The sequence below is a fragment of the Rhinopithecus bieti genome, unplaced genomic scaffold, assembly GCF_001698545.2.
Source record: "Rhinopithecus bieti isolate Rb0 unplaced genomic scaffold, ASM169854v2 scaffold_4666, whole genome shotgun sequence".
Lineage (NCBI taxonomy): Eukaryota > Metazoa > Chordata > Mammalia > Primates > Cercopithecidae > Rhinopithecus > Rhinopithecus bieti.
In genome coordinates this window covers 1059647-1075406 of record NW_016804530.1, presented here as the reverse complement: position 1 = coordinate 1075406, position 15760 = coordinate 1059647, and the positions used below count along the sequence as shown (strand labels likewise).

The 15760-nt window shown below is 54.8% G+C and overlaps 1 protein-coding gene across 1 annotated transcript; it reads left to right on the top strand.

The window, feature by feature from the left end:
* Nucleotides 1-369: 369 nt before the first annotated feature.
* INPP5J (inositol polyphosphate-5-phosphatase J) lies at nt 370-15535 on the top strand. Its single transcript, XM_017869008.1, is given in 15 exon segments — nt 370-650; nt 3640-3836; nt 5545-6433; nt 6436-6694; nt 7058-7171; nt 7295-7403; nt 7602-7718; nt 8013-8188; nt 8605-8716; nt 8866-8975; nt 9120-9303; nt 13940-14077; nt 14248-14325; nt 14449-14553; nt 14752-15535. Coding segments are annotated over 14 exon segments (3003 nt in total). The 5' UTR covers nt 370-650; nt 3640-3731; the 3' UTR covers nt 15259-15535.
* Nucleotides 15536-15760: the final 225 nt, after the last annotated feature.

Here is a 15760-nt window from a genome sequence, read left to right as displayed (position 1 = left end):
TGGCTGCAGGAACCTTCCCCTGGCCTGCTGAGGCCGGGTGTCCTAGAGCCTCTAACCTACATGGCTCTGCTGCTTGAGATCCCCTCGCACCAGAATAAAAATAGCCACTCACTTCAGAGCAGCTGACAGCGGGTGCTGGGCTGCCTGGGAGGAGGGGGAGCCAAAGAGAAGGAGGAGGGAGGCCTGAGCTCAGCCCCAGCTGTGTGACCTTGGGAAAGTCACTCCTCCTCCTCCAGCCCATTTCCTGAGTGGCAGAATGGGGAGTGAGGATGACATCTGCCTCAGAGGGTGAGAATGAAGTGCTGGGGACATAACATGTGACACTTGTTACCAACAAGAAACCCTGGAGTGAAGTCTTGGGAGAAAAAAATGCTCTTTTGTGCCCTGTATACTTCCTTCTCAGGGAAGCCTTTCCTGATAACCCCTCTTTCACCTTCCCACAATATCCTGTATCACCCTCTACAACTTCGCAGATGGTAGCCACAGCACGACCTCCCTCCTGGTGGGCCTGGGTCAGGGTGACCAGGGAGAGAAAGGAAGGAAGAAGACCCTCAGTACTGTTGCCATCCTCAGGTGCCCCTGGAAAGTGAACTGAGGAAGAGGAGGAGGAAAAAGACAGGAAAAAGACTTCTCTCCCTTCCCTGCTCATGGTATGTTTACTCCAAGCCAAAGGGCCGGAGGGCACATGTCCAAATTTCTCATCCTTTCACAGCCAGAACCTTCCTTCCCCATCCATGCTTTGTACCTGCTGTTCTCTCTGCTTTCCAGCCAGGGCGTTTCTGTTCTTCGATTTGGCAACACGAACTCTCCTTCAAAGAAGGGGTTCAACAGTCAGCTCCTCTGTTGGGGAGAATTATCCACTGCCACTCTAGGAGCTCCATGCTCTGTCCTCTCTCTACTTGCTGTGTAATCCCTGGGCCTCGGTTTCTTCCTCTGTCCAATGGGGATCTCACTACCAACCTCACAGGGTTACTATGGAGAGTAACTGGGATACTCTGTCTATCGCTAGCATCCTCTCTTCCTATCCCTGACCCACGCAGCCTGAAGGACAGCACTGAGTTTCCAAGAGTGGGCTGGATGAGCCCTGGCCCCTGCCTCAGTACACCCACCCTCCTCCCCCACCAAGAGTGAGGGCAAGGAGGGAGCCAGAAAGGGCTTCCAGAGAGCCGTCTCCAGGGGGGCGGTTCTCCCTGACAGCGGCCCCCAGCCTGCCGCCCTGAGCCCCAGAGCCTGTTATCAACCTCGTTAGTCATCACACCAGGAGCTCAAATATAGCACCAACTCACTCCCTTTACAGCTGGGGTCCGCCCTCCACCCCCTTCTCCTGACAAGGCCAGGCTTAGGTCTCAGAGACCCTTCCTTGTCCTCCCAGGAGAGTAACCACTCTCAGCCTCAGTTTCAGCATCCACCACATGGGCAGGCTGAAGTCGATGGTGATGATGATGATGATGATGATGATAAATACAGAGCAGCCACCTTTATGGAGAGCTTGCTGTGCCAGGCTCTATGCTAAACATTTCATATATATTATCCTGTTGAATCTTCACCAGCACACTTAGGTGGTGTCTGCTGTTTTAATCTCCCTTACACAAATTGGGAATCAGAGTGACCTCCTCAAGTAAGTCAGCGGTGGGGCCAGAAACAAAGTCCCCTGTAGGGTCTGAGCTCAGGGAGCAGGTGGTGGGAAATCCTGGGTTGCCCTCCTGAGGCAGAGGAGCCCTCTGTAGACACATTTGCATGACATTTGCCTGGCTTCCAAAGGGCACCAATGCCCCTGTCCCAGCCCTAGATGGCTGAGCCCTAGTACTGGTCCCAGAGGCCTGGATCTGCCCATCATTCCCTCCAGGATTGCATCAGAAGCTGGGTAGTCTTGGGGGCTCCCATTTTCTTTTTCTTTTTTCTTTTCTTTTTTTCTTTCTTTCTTTCCTTTTTTTTTTTTTTTTTCAGACAGGCCTCGCTCTGTCGCCCAGGCTGGAATGCAGTGGTGCGATCTCAGCTCATTGCAACCTCCACGTCTCAGGTTCAAATAATTCTCCTGTCTCAGCCTCCCAAGTAACTGGGACTATAGGCATGCACCACCACATTCAGCTCATTTTTGTATTTTTAGTGGAGATGGGGTTTCGCCATGTTGACCAGGCTGGTCTCGAACTCCTGACCTCAGGTAGTCTGCCCACCTCAGCCTCTGAAAGTGCTGGGATTACCGGCATGAGCTACCAGGCCCGGCTCAGGGGCTCCCATTTTCTTATTTGTAAAATAGGAGTCAGAGGATGAGACAGGATGAGTTCAAATCTTCCTTTTTCTGGTAACCTGAGCATCACCACCAGGTCTACTCTCACATCCTCCCTGACTGCCACCTCCAACTCCAACACTATGTCTTTCATTAACACAACACCATTATCAGTATCGGTACCATCACCACCTCTACCTTTGCCATCACCATCACCTCCACCACCTTCACCACCACCGCCAGCCCCCTACTTCCATCATCATAATTACATACATCATCACATCCACCACGACAATCGCCTTCCCCGTCACCACTGTCACTATCTCCACCGTCACTGTCCAAAGACCTTTCTACCCCAACACCCTAATATGGCCTGAGTCTCTGCCCCTGCAAATTCCAGCAGAGATGCTGGCCTGAGAATACAGACTAGACCTACAGACAGTCAAGCAGAGGTAGGAAGTGCCTTCAGGAGAGGAAAGAGAGGCATCTGCCTTTGTGTAGGAGACTGCACAGGCCCATGCAGATGCTCCATGTTGGTTAACAAACACTCCCGTGGGCCTGTTGGGGACTGTGCCTTGGGCTGGGTCCTGGCTGTAGCAGTTCTCAGGCCTGTTTTTAACTCTCTTGCCAGTCTGTTACCCCACTGCGGGGCCCTTCTCCACCCAAGTTCCCTTCCCCCAGATACCCCAAAGGGCTGGTGCTAGTCTTAGGGTCACTAAGTTTTCTCACTGAAACACAGGAGACCTTCTCAGTTCACAGATGACCTTGAGTAAGTTCCCCTCCCAAACCACACCCAGTGAATACCGGAGAGAGGAAAACTGACAGAACCCGGGCTGGGTCTGGCCCAGCTGTGGGGATATCTGAGGGCAGCTAGGTGTCTGCAGAAGAGGAGGAGCTGGTGCTGAGGCCTGAGATGGGAAAGGACTGCAGTGGCTGGAGCCTGAGTGTCTGGTTCTAGGTTGGGAAGGCTAGAGCCTGGGACTGGCAGTAGGAGTGGTGGGGGGTGGTGGCACCAAGACCTGAAAATGGGGCAAGGGTAGGGGCCGGGGCAAGCTCTGAGCTGGCAGGGAGTCAGGAAAGTCACAGGATCAGGGCAAGAACTCAATTGTCTCTGAGGCCCTGGAGAGGATGCTGACCTCTGAACCACCTGTCCTACCTTAACGCAGGTGTGTTAATGCCCCTCCCTGGAGCAAAGGGCTGGCGAGGCCTACAGCAGAAAGGTGGGGGTAGACAGACAGCCTCCTTCATGCTGCCAGTTGGGACCTGGGCCAGGCAGATGGGTACACTCTCCCCTCCCCACCCCCATGGCTGTTCCAGCCTCAGCAACCAGTTTGAAAGATTCCCAGTGGGTAGCCACCTTGCTCTGGCCTCTTCCAGGCTGGAAGTAGGAGCCTGTGCCTTTAAATTCTCAGCAGGTTGAAATGGCTGATGACATCACTGGTTCCCGGGAGCGGTAGAGCTGGAGCCGGAGCCGAGGGAGCCCAGGCTGCCGGGGGCTGCAGACATGGAGGGCCAGAGCAGCAGGGGCAGCAGGAGGCCAGGGACCCGGGCAGGCCTGGGTCCCCTGCCCATGCCCCAGGGTGTTGCGCAAACTGGGGCACCCTCCAAGGTAAGACCCCTGAGACCCAGTCCACCCCACTTTCCTGATCCCTGGTTCCACACCCCCCCCAGCATACACTGCAGGCACCCTGGTGCTGACTGAGGGGCTGATACTTTCCTGTGCTTGGTGAGCAGGGTCTAGGTGAAGAGAGAACCCTGGGGGCGGAGGGGCAGTGACAGGATGCCCGGAGACAGATGAAGTTAGCCATCGCCAGAAGCCCTTGGGAGAGTCCTGGACTGGGTATCAGAGGACCCAGCTGAGCTCCAGCTTTGCTGTGTGACCTTGGGCAAGTTGCTTTTCCTCTCTGAGCCAATGCAAAATGAGGGGGCTTGTCGCTGAAGACTAAAACTGTGACATCTGGGATGGCTAAGTTGTTAGTGCTGGAGGCGGTGTGATAGTTGGGGGGAAGCCGGCACACAGTGTGACACTTGGAGCCAAGGAGGGTGCCTAAAATGCAGCCTCAAAGAGCTGAGTTTGAGAAGGGAGGTGGAGATGGAGTTTTAGGTACTCTGAACTGAGGAGGATACGGGACAGAGACAGAACTGCGTCTCCAGAGGCAGGGCCCCCCTGGGCCCTGTTACCCTACCCAGGGCCACCCTGGGGCAAGTATAGACCTTCTTCTGCCCTCCTTGGCAAAGGACACTTTATCCTGTCTTCTGGAGACAGGGGACATCAGAGAGAATAGATGGAGAAGGAGAAGAGGTCCCTACAGGACTCCGTGACTCCCCGCCCCTCCCACCTGCCGGACATAAAAGGGATACCTGCTTGCCTGTCCTTTCAGGTCAGGGAGAAAGTGGAGGATGTAAGAGGGCACAACCTGGGCACAGAGAGATGTGACATCAGGATCAACTTAGAATCCTGGACTTGCTCCGAATGCTAGATTCACACTTGGTGAAGATGGACTCTTCCACGGGGCTGGATGGAATTCTAGCAAATGTTAGGCTCATAAATGCAGACAATGTGAGATGAAAATTCCCCAGAATATAATGTGACCAGGGTCCCTAGACCCCATCCCTTCATGGGATACCTGGGCAGAGAGGTACTTGCCTAAGGTCACACAGAGCTGGGCTTTGAATCTACACAGCCAGTCTCGGCTCCCAGCTCTTGCTCCTGAGTGGAGCTCTGGGAATGAGTAAGAGAACAGAGAGGGCTGTAACCAAGGGATTTGGATGTTTAGGGGCTGGTGGAGAACGGAGGGTTTCTGGGCATCATGAAGGAAGGGGAGGTATTTAACAGGCTGCACCCATAGGTCTATATCTTGGCAATAGAAAAAGAAAAGAAACAGGCTGCCCCCAGTGTGCCCAGACCTGGAATGTCAGGTCAGTAGCCGACCTGGGGCTGGGGGAGCTTCAGGGACTGCAGTGGGAGGGTTGCCCAGGAAAGCTGCCCAGAATGGGCGGGATGTGGGTGCCAGCCAGGAAGGGAAGGCAAGTCATCAGGTTCAGGTTCACACTCTGCCTCATTTGAGTCAGGGTCTTAGTTTCCCCGTCTGTGAAAGAGGTTTCAGACTTAAAGGAGGGGTTAGGGTTTTGTGTCCTATCTCCTCCAAGACAGAAGTTGACCTGCAGCAGAATAGATTGAGGTGAGATAGTAAGAAGAACTTCCTTGGAAAGATGTGCTTTTCTTAGTTAGAGGAAATCTGCCAGGGTCTATATGGAAGTTGGGGTCCAATGCCCTTGTTAGGGGCACTCTGAATCTTTGACTTGTCCTCCACAAGGTGGACTCAAGTTTTCAACTCCCAGCAAAGAAGAACGCAGCCCTAGGACCCTCGGAACCAAGGTTGGCTCTGGCACCTATAGGGCCACGGGCGGCTATGTCAGCTTCTTCGGAAGGACCGAGGCTGGCTCTGGCATCTCCCCGACCAATCCTGGCTCCACTGTGTACCCCTGGAGGGCAGAAAACAGCTCCTGCCCACCCAACATCTGTGGGCCAGCTGGTGATGTCTGCCTCAGCTGGACCAACGCCTCCCCCAGCGACCACAGGCTCAGTTCTGGCTCCGACATCCCTGGGGCAGCTGGTGGTGTCTGCCTCAGCGGGGCCAAGATCTCCCCCAGCCACCCTGGGGCCCAGTCTGGCCCCAACCTCCAGAGACCAGAAGCAGGAGCCACCTGCCTTCGTGGGACCCAAGCCAACACTAGCAGCCTCTGGCCTGAGCCTGGCCCTGGCTTCTGAGGAGCAGCCCCCAGAACTCCCCTCCACCCCTTCCCCAGTGCCCAGTCCAGTTCTGTCTGCATCTCAGGAACAGGCCCTGGCTCCAGCATCCACAGCATCAGGCCCAGCCTCTGTGGGACAGACACAAGCTAGAAAGAGGGATGCCCCAGCTTCTAGACCTCTCCCTGCTTCTGAGGGGCAACTCCAGCCTCCAGCTCAGATATCTGGTCCTACAGGCTCCCCACCCTCCATCCAAACCTCCCCAGACCCTCGGCTCTCCCCCTCCTTCCGAGCCCGGCCTGAGGCCCTCCACAGCAGCCCTGAGGATCCTGTTTTGCCACGGCCACCCCAGACCTTGCCCTTGGATGCAGCCCAGGGTCCTCCAGAGCCTGGCACCCGCTCCCCTGGACTTCTGTCCCCCACCTTCCGGCCTGGGGCCCCCTCAGGCCAGACTGTGCCCCACCTCTGCCCAAGCCACCCCGATCACCTAGCCGTTCCCCAAGCCGCTCCCCCAACCGCTCTCCCTGTGTTCCCCCAGCCCCTGACATGGCCCTCCCAAGGCTTGGCACCCAGAGTACAGGGCCTGGCAGGTGCCTGAGCCCCAACCTTCAGGCCCAAGAAGCCCCAGCCCCAGTCACCGCCTCCTCTTCTACATCCGCCCTGTCATCCTCCCCTTGGTCAGCTCAGCCCACCTGCAGGAGCGACCCCGGCTTCCGGTGAGAGAGCCCTCTCCCAAGAAAGGTGGCTGGGCTTAGCTCTGAGGTTAGCCATTCTTCCAGGGGGGATGGCCTGCTCTACTTCAGCTTCCCTCTCTGAGGAAGAGTCTTTGGGGAGGGGCTTCCTGGGCCACTCTGAAACTCTCAGAAGACAGCATCCCCTCCTAAGGAACTTGCCACCTCTCAGTTGACCTCCCCAGGGAGAATGTGGCAGGGGGACAGAATGCGGGGTCTCTTGTGGGTCCTTCTTAGGGCTTTGGCCCACACCTGCCTCCATTTAGTTCCCCAGGGAGTCCTGTGAAAGGAAGCTTGAGGGTAAGGGAGTGGTGCCAGGACTACACCCTCATATGCCCCTGCCCACAGGATCACTGTGGTCACATGGAACGTGGGCACCGCCATGCCCCCAGACGATGTCACATCCCTCCTCCACCTGGGCAGTGGCGACGACAGCGGTGGCGCAGACATGATAGCCATAGGGTGAGGTGACAGGGCATGCGGACCCCCTCCTGAGCCCCTTGGGCCTTCCGGGCTCTCCACCCGTGGCAGGGGCTTCCAGGGTGCCTCTCTAATCCCATGGCCACCCCGCCCCTATCCCTCCAGGTTGCAGGAAGTGAACTCCATGCTTAACAAGCGACTCAAGGACGCCCTCTTCACGGACCAGTGGAGTGAGCTGTTCATGGATGCGCTGGCGCCCTTCAACTTCGTGCTGGTAACGCACCCCTCACCCCCTGGACGGCAGAGACCCTGCTGAATTCCTGGCTCCAGCTGTACCCTGGCTCACTGTGGGGCCCGCTGGGCCTCTGTGGCCGGGTCCGTGACATGGGTGGGTGGAAGAGCAGACCTGAAGGTGGGCACGAGGGCGGGAGAGTCATGTTCTGTCCCCCAGCCATGTGGCCTCCCACCGCAGGTGAGTTCGGTGAGGATGCAGGGCGTCATCCTGCTGCTGTTCGCCAAGTACTACCACCTGCCTTTCCTGCGAGACGTGCAGACCGACTGCACGCGCACTGGCCTGGGCGGCTACTGGGTGAGCCTGTGAGCCGTCCCAGAAGGGGATGGGACACGAAGCGGGCCTTAGATTAGTCCCCTAGCCCCATACACCAGAAAGGTCCCCTTCCCATCCTCCACCCTTTACCCTGCGGCCCACCCCTCCCCATGAACCACCCAATACCTCATCCTATTCCTCTAGTATCCCAGTGTTGTCCCTCATTTCCCTAGGACCCACCCACCTTCCACCCACATGTCCTCTCTGACCCCACACCCAATGCCTCACCTCCTGGCCTAAGCCCCGCCCATGAGCCACCCGACCCTGCCTCCCTAGGGTAACAAGGGTGGCGTAAGCGTGCGCCTGGCAGCCTTCGGGCACATGCTCTGCTTCCTGAACTGCCACTTGCCCGCACATATGGACAAGGCGGAGCAGCGCAAGGACAACTTCCAGACCATCCTCAGTCTCCAGCAGTTCCAAGGGCCAGGCGCACAGGGCATCCTGGATCATGAGTATGGGCTGGGGTGGGGCCAAATGGAGCTTGGGTGGGGCTAGTGATGGGGGCTTTTGTGCCAGCTTAGGTGGGGCTTATGGAGAGAGGCGGGGCCTATGGGGGTAAGTGCCCACCCAGACTACTTGTAGGAACATGAAAGCAAAGAACAGTTGGCTGGGGAGGGGCGGAGCCTATAGGGTGGAGCTTTGCTGAGGGGCAGGGCCTTGCTGAAGGTCAGAACCTAATTTCCTGTAGACGGGGTCCCCCTGATCTTCCTCTGCTCTTTGGCAGGCTGGAGGCTCTGGCACTAATCACCCACTCCCTACATCCCCTCGGGTTGGATGGGGCCTGGAAGGATCTGGGCTGAGCCCTTATCCCCCATGGACCTGTTTACCCCCCACTGCCCCCCCTTCTCCCCATCCCCACCCCAAACAGCCTCGTATTCTGGTTTGGGGACCTGAATTTCCGCATTGAGAGCTACGACCTGCACTTTGTCAAGTTTGCCATCGACAGTGACCAGCTCCATCAGCTCTGGGAGAAGGACCAGGTGGGGTCCTTGTCCCCAGAAGGACACAGAGCATGTCCCAGGATACACCTATACCTTAGGCTATGGTTCCTGTCCTCACCTGCCCCACCCGTCCTGGGCGCAGCAGAGCCCAAGCTGTTGTCCAATCTGCTCTCCTGGACCCCCCACAGCTCAACATGGCCAAGAACACCTGGCCCATTCTGAAGGGCTTTCAGGAGGGGCCCCTCAACTTCGCTCCCACCTTCAAGTTTGATGTGGGTACCAACAAATACGACACCAGGTAAGCTCAGTCCGAGGAGGGATGGGGAAGTGAGCCGAGGTCTTCTCGAAAAGGGAGACTTTGGGAAGAGGGGCAGGAGGCAAGGTGGAGGGTTGTGCCTTGATCCCCAGCCCCTGAAACTTGGGGTACCCCTGCTCACTGCAGTGCCAAGAAACGGAAGCCAGCTTGGACAGACCGTATCCTGTGGAAGGTCAAGGCTCCAGGTGGGGGTCCCAGCCCCTCAGGACGGAAGAGCCACCGACTCCAGGTGACGCAGCACAGCTACCGCAGCCACATGGAATACACAGTCAGCGACCATAAGCCTGTGGCTGCCCAGTTCCTCCTGCAGGTGAGTTCTGGCCTCATCTTCCCTGCATAATATCCCCAGACCCAACTTGGCATACCACTGCCCCTCACCATTACCCTTTGTATAACCCCTTGTACCTGCCCTCAGCAGCATCCATTTGTTGTAACAGAGTGGGAATGGGGTTGCGATCTCCATTTTCAGATGAGGAAGCTGAGGCTCAGACACATGGCATCACTTGCCCAGGGTCACACAGCTAGTAAGAGGAACAGTTAGGATTTGAATCCAAGTGAGTCTGGTTTCAGAGTCCATGCCTTTTCTTTTCTTTTCTTTTCTTTTTTTTTTTTTTTGAGACAGAGTCTCGCTCTGTCACCCAGGCTGGGAGTACAGTGGCGCAGTCTTGGCTCACTGCAAGCTCCACCTCCCGGGTTCAAGCGATTCTTCCTGCCTCAGCCTCCGGAGTAGCTGGGATTACACTCACCCGCACCTCGCCCAGTCAATTTTTTGTTATTTTTAGTAGGACGGGGTTTCACCATGTGGCCGGGCTGTCTTAACTCCTGATCTCGTGATCCACCCACCTCGGTGCCTCCCAAAGTGGCTGGGATTACAGGTGTGAGTAGCCGTGCCGGCCGTTTTTTTGTTTTTTTTTTGAGTGGAGTCTTTGCTCAGCCACCCTAGGTTGGCACCCTAGGTTGGAGTGCAGTGGCACAATCTCGGCACACTGCAACCACCATCTCCTGGGTCTAAGCGATTCTCCCGTCTCAGCCTCCCAAGTAGCTGGGATTACAGGCACCTGCCGTCATGCCCAGCTGATTTTTGTGTTGTAGCAGAGACAAGGTTTCACCAAATTGGCCAGGCTGATCTTGAACTCCTGACCACAGATGATCCACCTCAGCCTCCCTAAGTGTTATGATTACAGACATGAGCCACTGCGCCCGGTGCCCTATTTTTTTTTTTTTTTTTTTTTAATGGAGTCTCACTCTGTCGCCCAGGCTGGAGTACAGTGGTGTGGTCTTGGCTCACTGCAACCTCTACCTCCTGGGTTCAAGTGATTCTCCTACCTTAGCCTCCTGAGTAACTGGGATTGTAGGTGCCTGCTACCACGCCTGGCTAATTTTTGTATTTAGTAAAAATGGGTTTTTGCCATGTTGGCCAGGCTGGTCTCGAACTCCTGACCTCAGGTGATCCGCCCACCTTGGCTCCCAAAGAGCCAAGATTACAAGGTGTGAGCCACCACACCCAGCCTTAGAGCCCATGCCTTTTCTACTAATCTCTAACTTCTGTCTTCCGAGAAAGGTTTAGAGCAATTTATCTTAAAATTCACTTATAGGCTGGCACAGTGACTCACACCTGTAATCTCAACACTTTGGGAGACTGAGGTGGAAGGATCGCTTGAGCTCAGGAGTTTAAGACCGGCCTGGGCAACATAGTGAGACATCTCTAAAAAAAAAAAAATCAAAAAAAGGCCAGGCACGGTGGCTCATGCCTGTAATCCCAGCACTTTGGAAGGCCGATGTGGGCTGATCACATGAGGCCAGGAGTTTGCAAACAGCCTGGCCAACATGGCGAAACCCATCTCTACTAAAAAAACAAAAATTAGCCAGGCATGGTGGTGCACACCTGTAATCCCGGTTGCTTGGGAGGCTGAGGCACAAGAATCACTTGAACCTGGGAGGCAGAGGTTGCAGTGAGCCAGTATCGTGCCAGTGCAATCCAACCTGGGTCACATGAGCAAGACTGTGTCTCAGGGAAAAAATAAAAATAAAAATAAAATTTAGCTAGGTGGTGCACACCTGTATTCCCAGCTATTTATGAGGCTGAGGTTGGAAGATCACCGGAGCTTGGAATATCTAGGCTGCTGTGAGCTGTGATCATACCACTACACTTCAACCTAGGCAAAATTAGCCGGGTGCGGTGGCAGGCACCTGTTGTCCCAGCTACTCAGGAGGAGTAGGAGGAGGAGCTAGACAGGAGAATGGCGTGAACCCAGGAGGCAGAGCTTGCAGTGAGCTGCGATCCAGCCACTGCACTCCAGCCTGGGCGATAAAGTGAGACTCTGTCTCAAAAAAAAAAAAAAAAAAAAAAAAAAAAAAAAAATCACATAACATCAAGTTTTTACTAACTAGTGTCTTAAAAATAACAAATAAAAGATATAAAAATCAATTCGCATATATAAAAGACCAGCAAATCAAACTCCATGTAACCATTCCTTCATATTCATCATCATTATTTACTGAGGTACTTACTGTCTTAAACCATATGCCAGCATTAGGAGAGTGGTGTAGTGATGGGGAGGGAGAGCAAAGATATAAAAATACAAAGCTAAATCTAAAGAGTTACTAAATTTAGTATGGATTTAGGATTGAGATTCCCTGGTGCTGACATCAAAAGGGGAAACCTAAGAATCTCAGAACCGAACCTGTGAGACCATGTAGTCCAACTCTCTTTTTTCTCTGGTGGGATTCTGAGTCTCATAGGGGTAGGCACATGCCCCAAACCATATACATGGCTCTGCAGTGGCAGGGCAGAGTAGATCCATCTTTTCAACCCTGAAACCTCACTCTGGGCTCTCAATGTCTCTGATCTGATAAGAAGGGAGCCGACCAGAAAATGTTTTCTGGTAACGTTGTCACATGGCCAGTCAAGTGGGACATGGCCCAATATCTTTAAGCTGGGAATGGAAAATATCCCACGCTTGGCCTGCCATGGACCTCTGGCAAAAGGTCGGGCAATGGAAGATTTAACCCACACAGGGACCTCACCTGAAAATCACTTCTTTTGAACCCCACCCTGTCCTTCCTGCCTCCTCCAGGACTCGTGTCCCTTAAAAAACTTCCTCAGCCAGGTGCAGTGGCTCCACCTGTAAATCGCCAGCACTTTGGAGGCTAAGGCAAGACGGCATCACTAACGTCAGGAGTTCCAGACCAGCCTGGCAACATAGTGAAACCCACTGTCTCTACCAAAAATACAAAAAAATTAAAGCTGAGCATGGTGGCGGACACGTATAGTCCCCCAGTACTCAGGAGCTGAGGCAGAAAATGCCAAGAACCCGAGGCGGAGGTTGCAGTTAGCTGAGACCATGCCACTGCACTCCAGCCTGGGTGACAGAGCAAGACTCCATCTTCAAAAAAAAAAAAAAAAAAAAAAAAAAAAAATTCCAATTGATGAGATTGAGTGAGTACCTACTACATGCCAGGCCCATGTTGTGTACTTTACATATGTCATCCCTTTGAATGCCTCAGTAGGCTCTGAGATGTCCCAGTTCTCCTCTCTGTTTTACTGATGAGGGAAACTGAGGCTCAGAGAACTTAAATCTTTTACCCAAGGCAATGCAGTCAGAATAGGGCTCAGTAGGGGTTTTGACGCTGGAAGTCCTTGAAGGGCTTTTTCAAAGGTCTACCCTTGCCTGCCCCTGTTGTTAGGAACACAGGAACAGGGAAAGAATGTGCCAGTTACTTCTAGAACAGCTTGGCTCGGAAGCTGAGGGAGGGAAACCTGAAACTAGGTAAACAGGGGATCAGACAAAGATCTGGAATTGGCACCAACTGAGCCCTTCCCTGAGGGACAGAGGTGGGGCCAATATCCTGGCAGCCTGCCACCTCAGCAGCTCCACCCATTCAGGTGGTACCCCTGGTGAGTCTGGGTTGACCTTGGGGAAAGGATACTCATGGTTATAACTTTCCTTCATGGACTGATGACAAGGTAATAGTAGCCACTTAGTACTTAGACTCAGTTGGAGAAACTGAACCTTGGGATGGTTAGAGCCTGCCCTGAGGTCACATAGCGAGTTAGTGGTAAAGCCTGGAAGTGGACTGAGGTCTCCGTCCTCCCACTCAGAGCTCTTTTTGCCTGCTCAGGAATATTCAGCTTACCCCAAATACCTAGTGCATCACAGGATTTTACTGGTCTTCCTTGCTAGCATAGAGATAAATCATTTATTGAACACTTACTGGTATACTGGGAAATTTATGGGATGCTTTGCAAATGGTATCTCACTGAATCTGCTGAACAACTCCAAGAGTGAAATAAAAGTCTCTGAGTTTGGCCAGGCACGGTGGCTCATGCCTATGATCCCAGCACTTTGGGAGGCTGAGGTGGGTGGATCATTTGAGGCCAGGAGTTCAAGAACAGCCTGGCCAACACAGTGAAACCCTACCTCTACTAAAAATATGAAAATTAACCAGGCGTGGTGGCGGTGCCTGTAGTCCCAGCTACTAGGGAGGCTGAGACAGGACAATCACTTGAACCCGGGAGGCGGAGGTTGCAGTGAGCCGAGATTGCACCACTGCACTCCAGCCTGGGTGACAGAGCCAGACTCTGTCTCAGAAAAAGAAAAAAAAAAAAAGAGTCTCTGAGTTTACAGATGAGGGCCCTAGCATTTAGAGAGGCTGAGGAACTCACCCAGCCTGTCAACGGCAGAGCCAGAGCCAAATCCAGGATCTGCTAGCTTCAAAGCTGTGTTCTCACTCACTCCCTAAGGAGGCTGTGGGCAGAAGGAGCCCTGGGCTGGGAGGCAGCACAGGGCTTGGTATTTATACTAGACCTGTTCTGCCTCAGTTTCCCAGTCTGTAAAGTGGCCCTTTGTCTCAGGCGATTTGTGCTAAGACCCAACAGCCCTCAGTGTGTGGGATACTAGAGGGTCTCCCCTGATGTGGCCCCTGCCCCTGCCTTGCCTGGACAGTTTGCCTTCAGGGACGACATGCCACTGGTGCGGCTGGAGGTGGCAGATGAGTGGGTGCGGCCCGAGCAGGCAGTGGTGAGGTACCGCATGGAAACAGTGTTCGCCCGCAGCTCCTGGGACTGGATCGGCTTGTACCGGGTGAGAGGGGCAGTGGCGGTCAGTGACTCAGGGAAGCAAGGGGCCTGGAGGAGCGGCTGAACAGCATGGTGGGGTCACTGGCTTGTCCAAATCTTGATGCCACACTGGGAGACTGCTGGGATCAGACATTATAGGGTCACAACACTGATTCCACAATACTGATCCCCCAGGTGGGTTTCCGCCATTGCAAGGACTATGTGGCTTATGTCTGGGCCAAACATGAAGATGTGGACGGGAAGACCTACCAGGTACTTAAAAGGAGTGAGAGTCAGGGGAAGTCCCTGTTGCCTTGGGACCTCAGGACTCACCTTGGGGTCTCTCAGGCGGCCTCCCTGACCCCCAACTTAGGCTGATACCCCTGGGCCCACCAGGTAACATTCAGTGAGGAATCACTGCCCAAGGGCCATGGAGACTTCATCCTGGGCTACTACAGCCACAACCACAGCATCCTCATCGGCGTCACTGAACCCTTCCAGGTAAGTAGGCCAGACTGCTGGGCTGGGGGTGCCTAAAGACGTTTGTCAAATGCCACAGCCCTTACCTTCTGCAACGTGAGCTCAGACAAATAAATTGACCTCCCAAGATCTGCCAACGAGAGAGGCAGACCTCGGGAGCTCAGGCCTCAGTGGCTGGGTTGGGGAGAAGGGTGCCCCAGTGACCAGCATTTCCCCCAGATCTCACTGCCTTCCTCGGAGTTGGCCAGCAGCAGCACAGACAGCTCAGGCACCAGCTCAGAGGGAGAGGATGACAGCACGCTGGAGCTCCTTGCACCCAAGTCCCGCAGCCCCAGTCCTGGCAAGTCCAAGCGACACCGCAGCCGCAGCCCGGGACTGACCAGGTTCCCTGGTCTTGCCCTACGGCCCTCATCCCATGAACGCCGTGGTGCCAGCCGTAGCCCCTCACCCCAGAGCCGCCGCCTGTCCCGGGTGGCTCCTGACAGGAGCAGTCATGGCAGCAGCCGGGGCAGTAGTGAAGAGGGGCCCTCTGGGTTGCCTGGCCCCTGGGCCTTCCCACCAGCTGTGCCTCGAAGCCTGGGCCTGCTGCCCGCCTTGCGCCTAGAGACTGTAGACCCTGGTGGTGGTGGCTCCTGGGGACCTGATCGGGAGGTCCTGGCCGCCAACAGCCTGTCTCCCAGTCCTCAGGGCCATCGGGGGCTGGAGGAAGGGGGCCTAGGGCCCTGAGGGTGGGGCAGGCAGATGGGCCAAGGTGACCACCGTTCTGCCTCAATCTTTTGCAAGCCCACCTGCCTCTCTCCTGCTGCTCCTCTAGCTGTATCTGCACCTGCCTCTCTGTCCTGGCCGGGGTGGACAACTGGGGTCCCCCAAAACTCAGTCCTGGCACCTCAACTGTGACAATCAGCAAAGCCCCGCCCAGGCTCCCATCTGGGATAATGGGGGAGCTCTGGCAGATATCCCAATCCTGGAGGTCATCCGTTAGGAATTAAATTCTCCAGCCTCACTCTTGGCTCTTTCCTACTTGTTAGTAGTCTTGGGATGGGGGTAGACAGAGGCAGGGACTAAAGAGGTGAGGGAATGACAGAACCGACATTTACCAGGCACCAGTTGTATATGTTACACATGCCATCTCCTTTAGTTTGCACTGCAACCCTGTGGGATCAGTGCTATTCTTGGACCCATTTCACAGGTAAGCAAACTGAGGCTTTTAAGAGGTTATATCAACCTC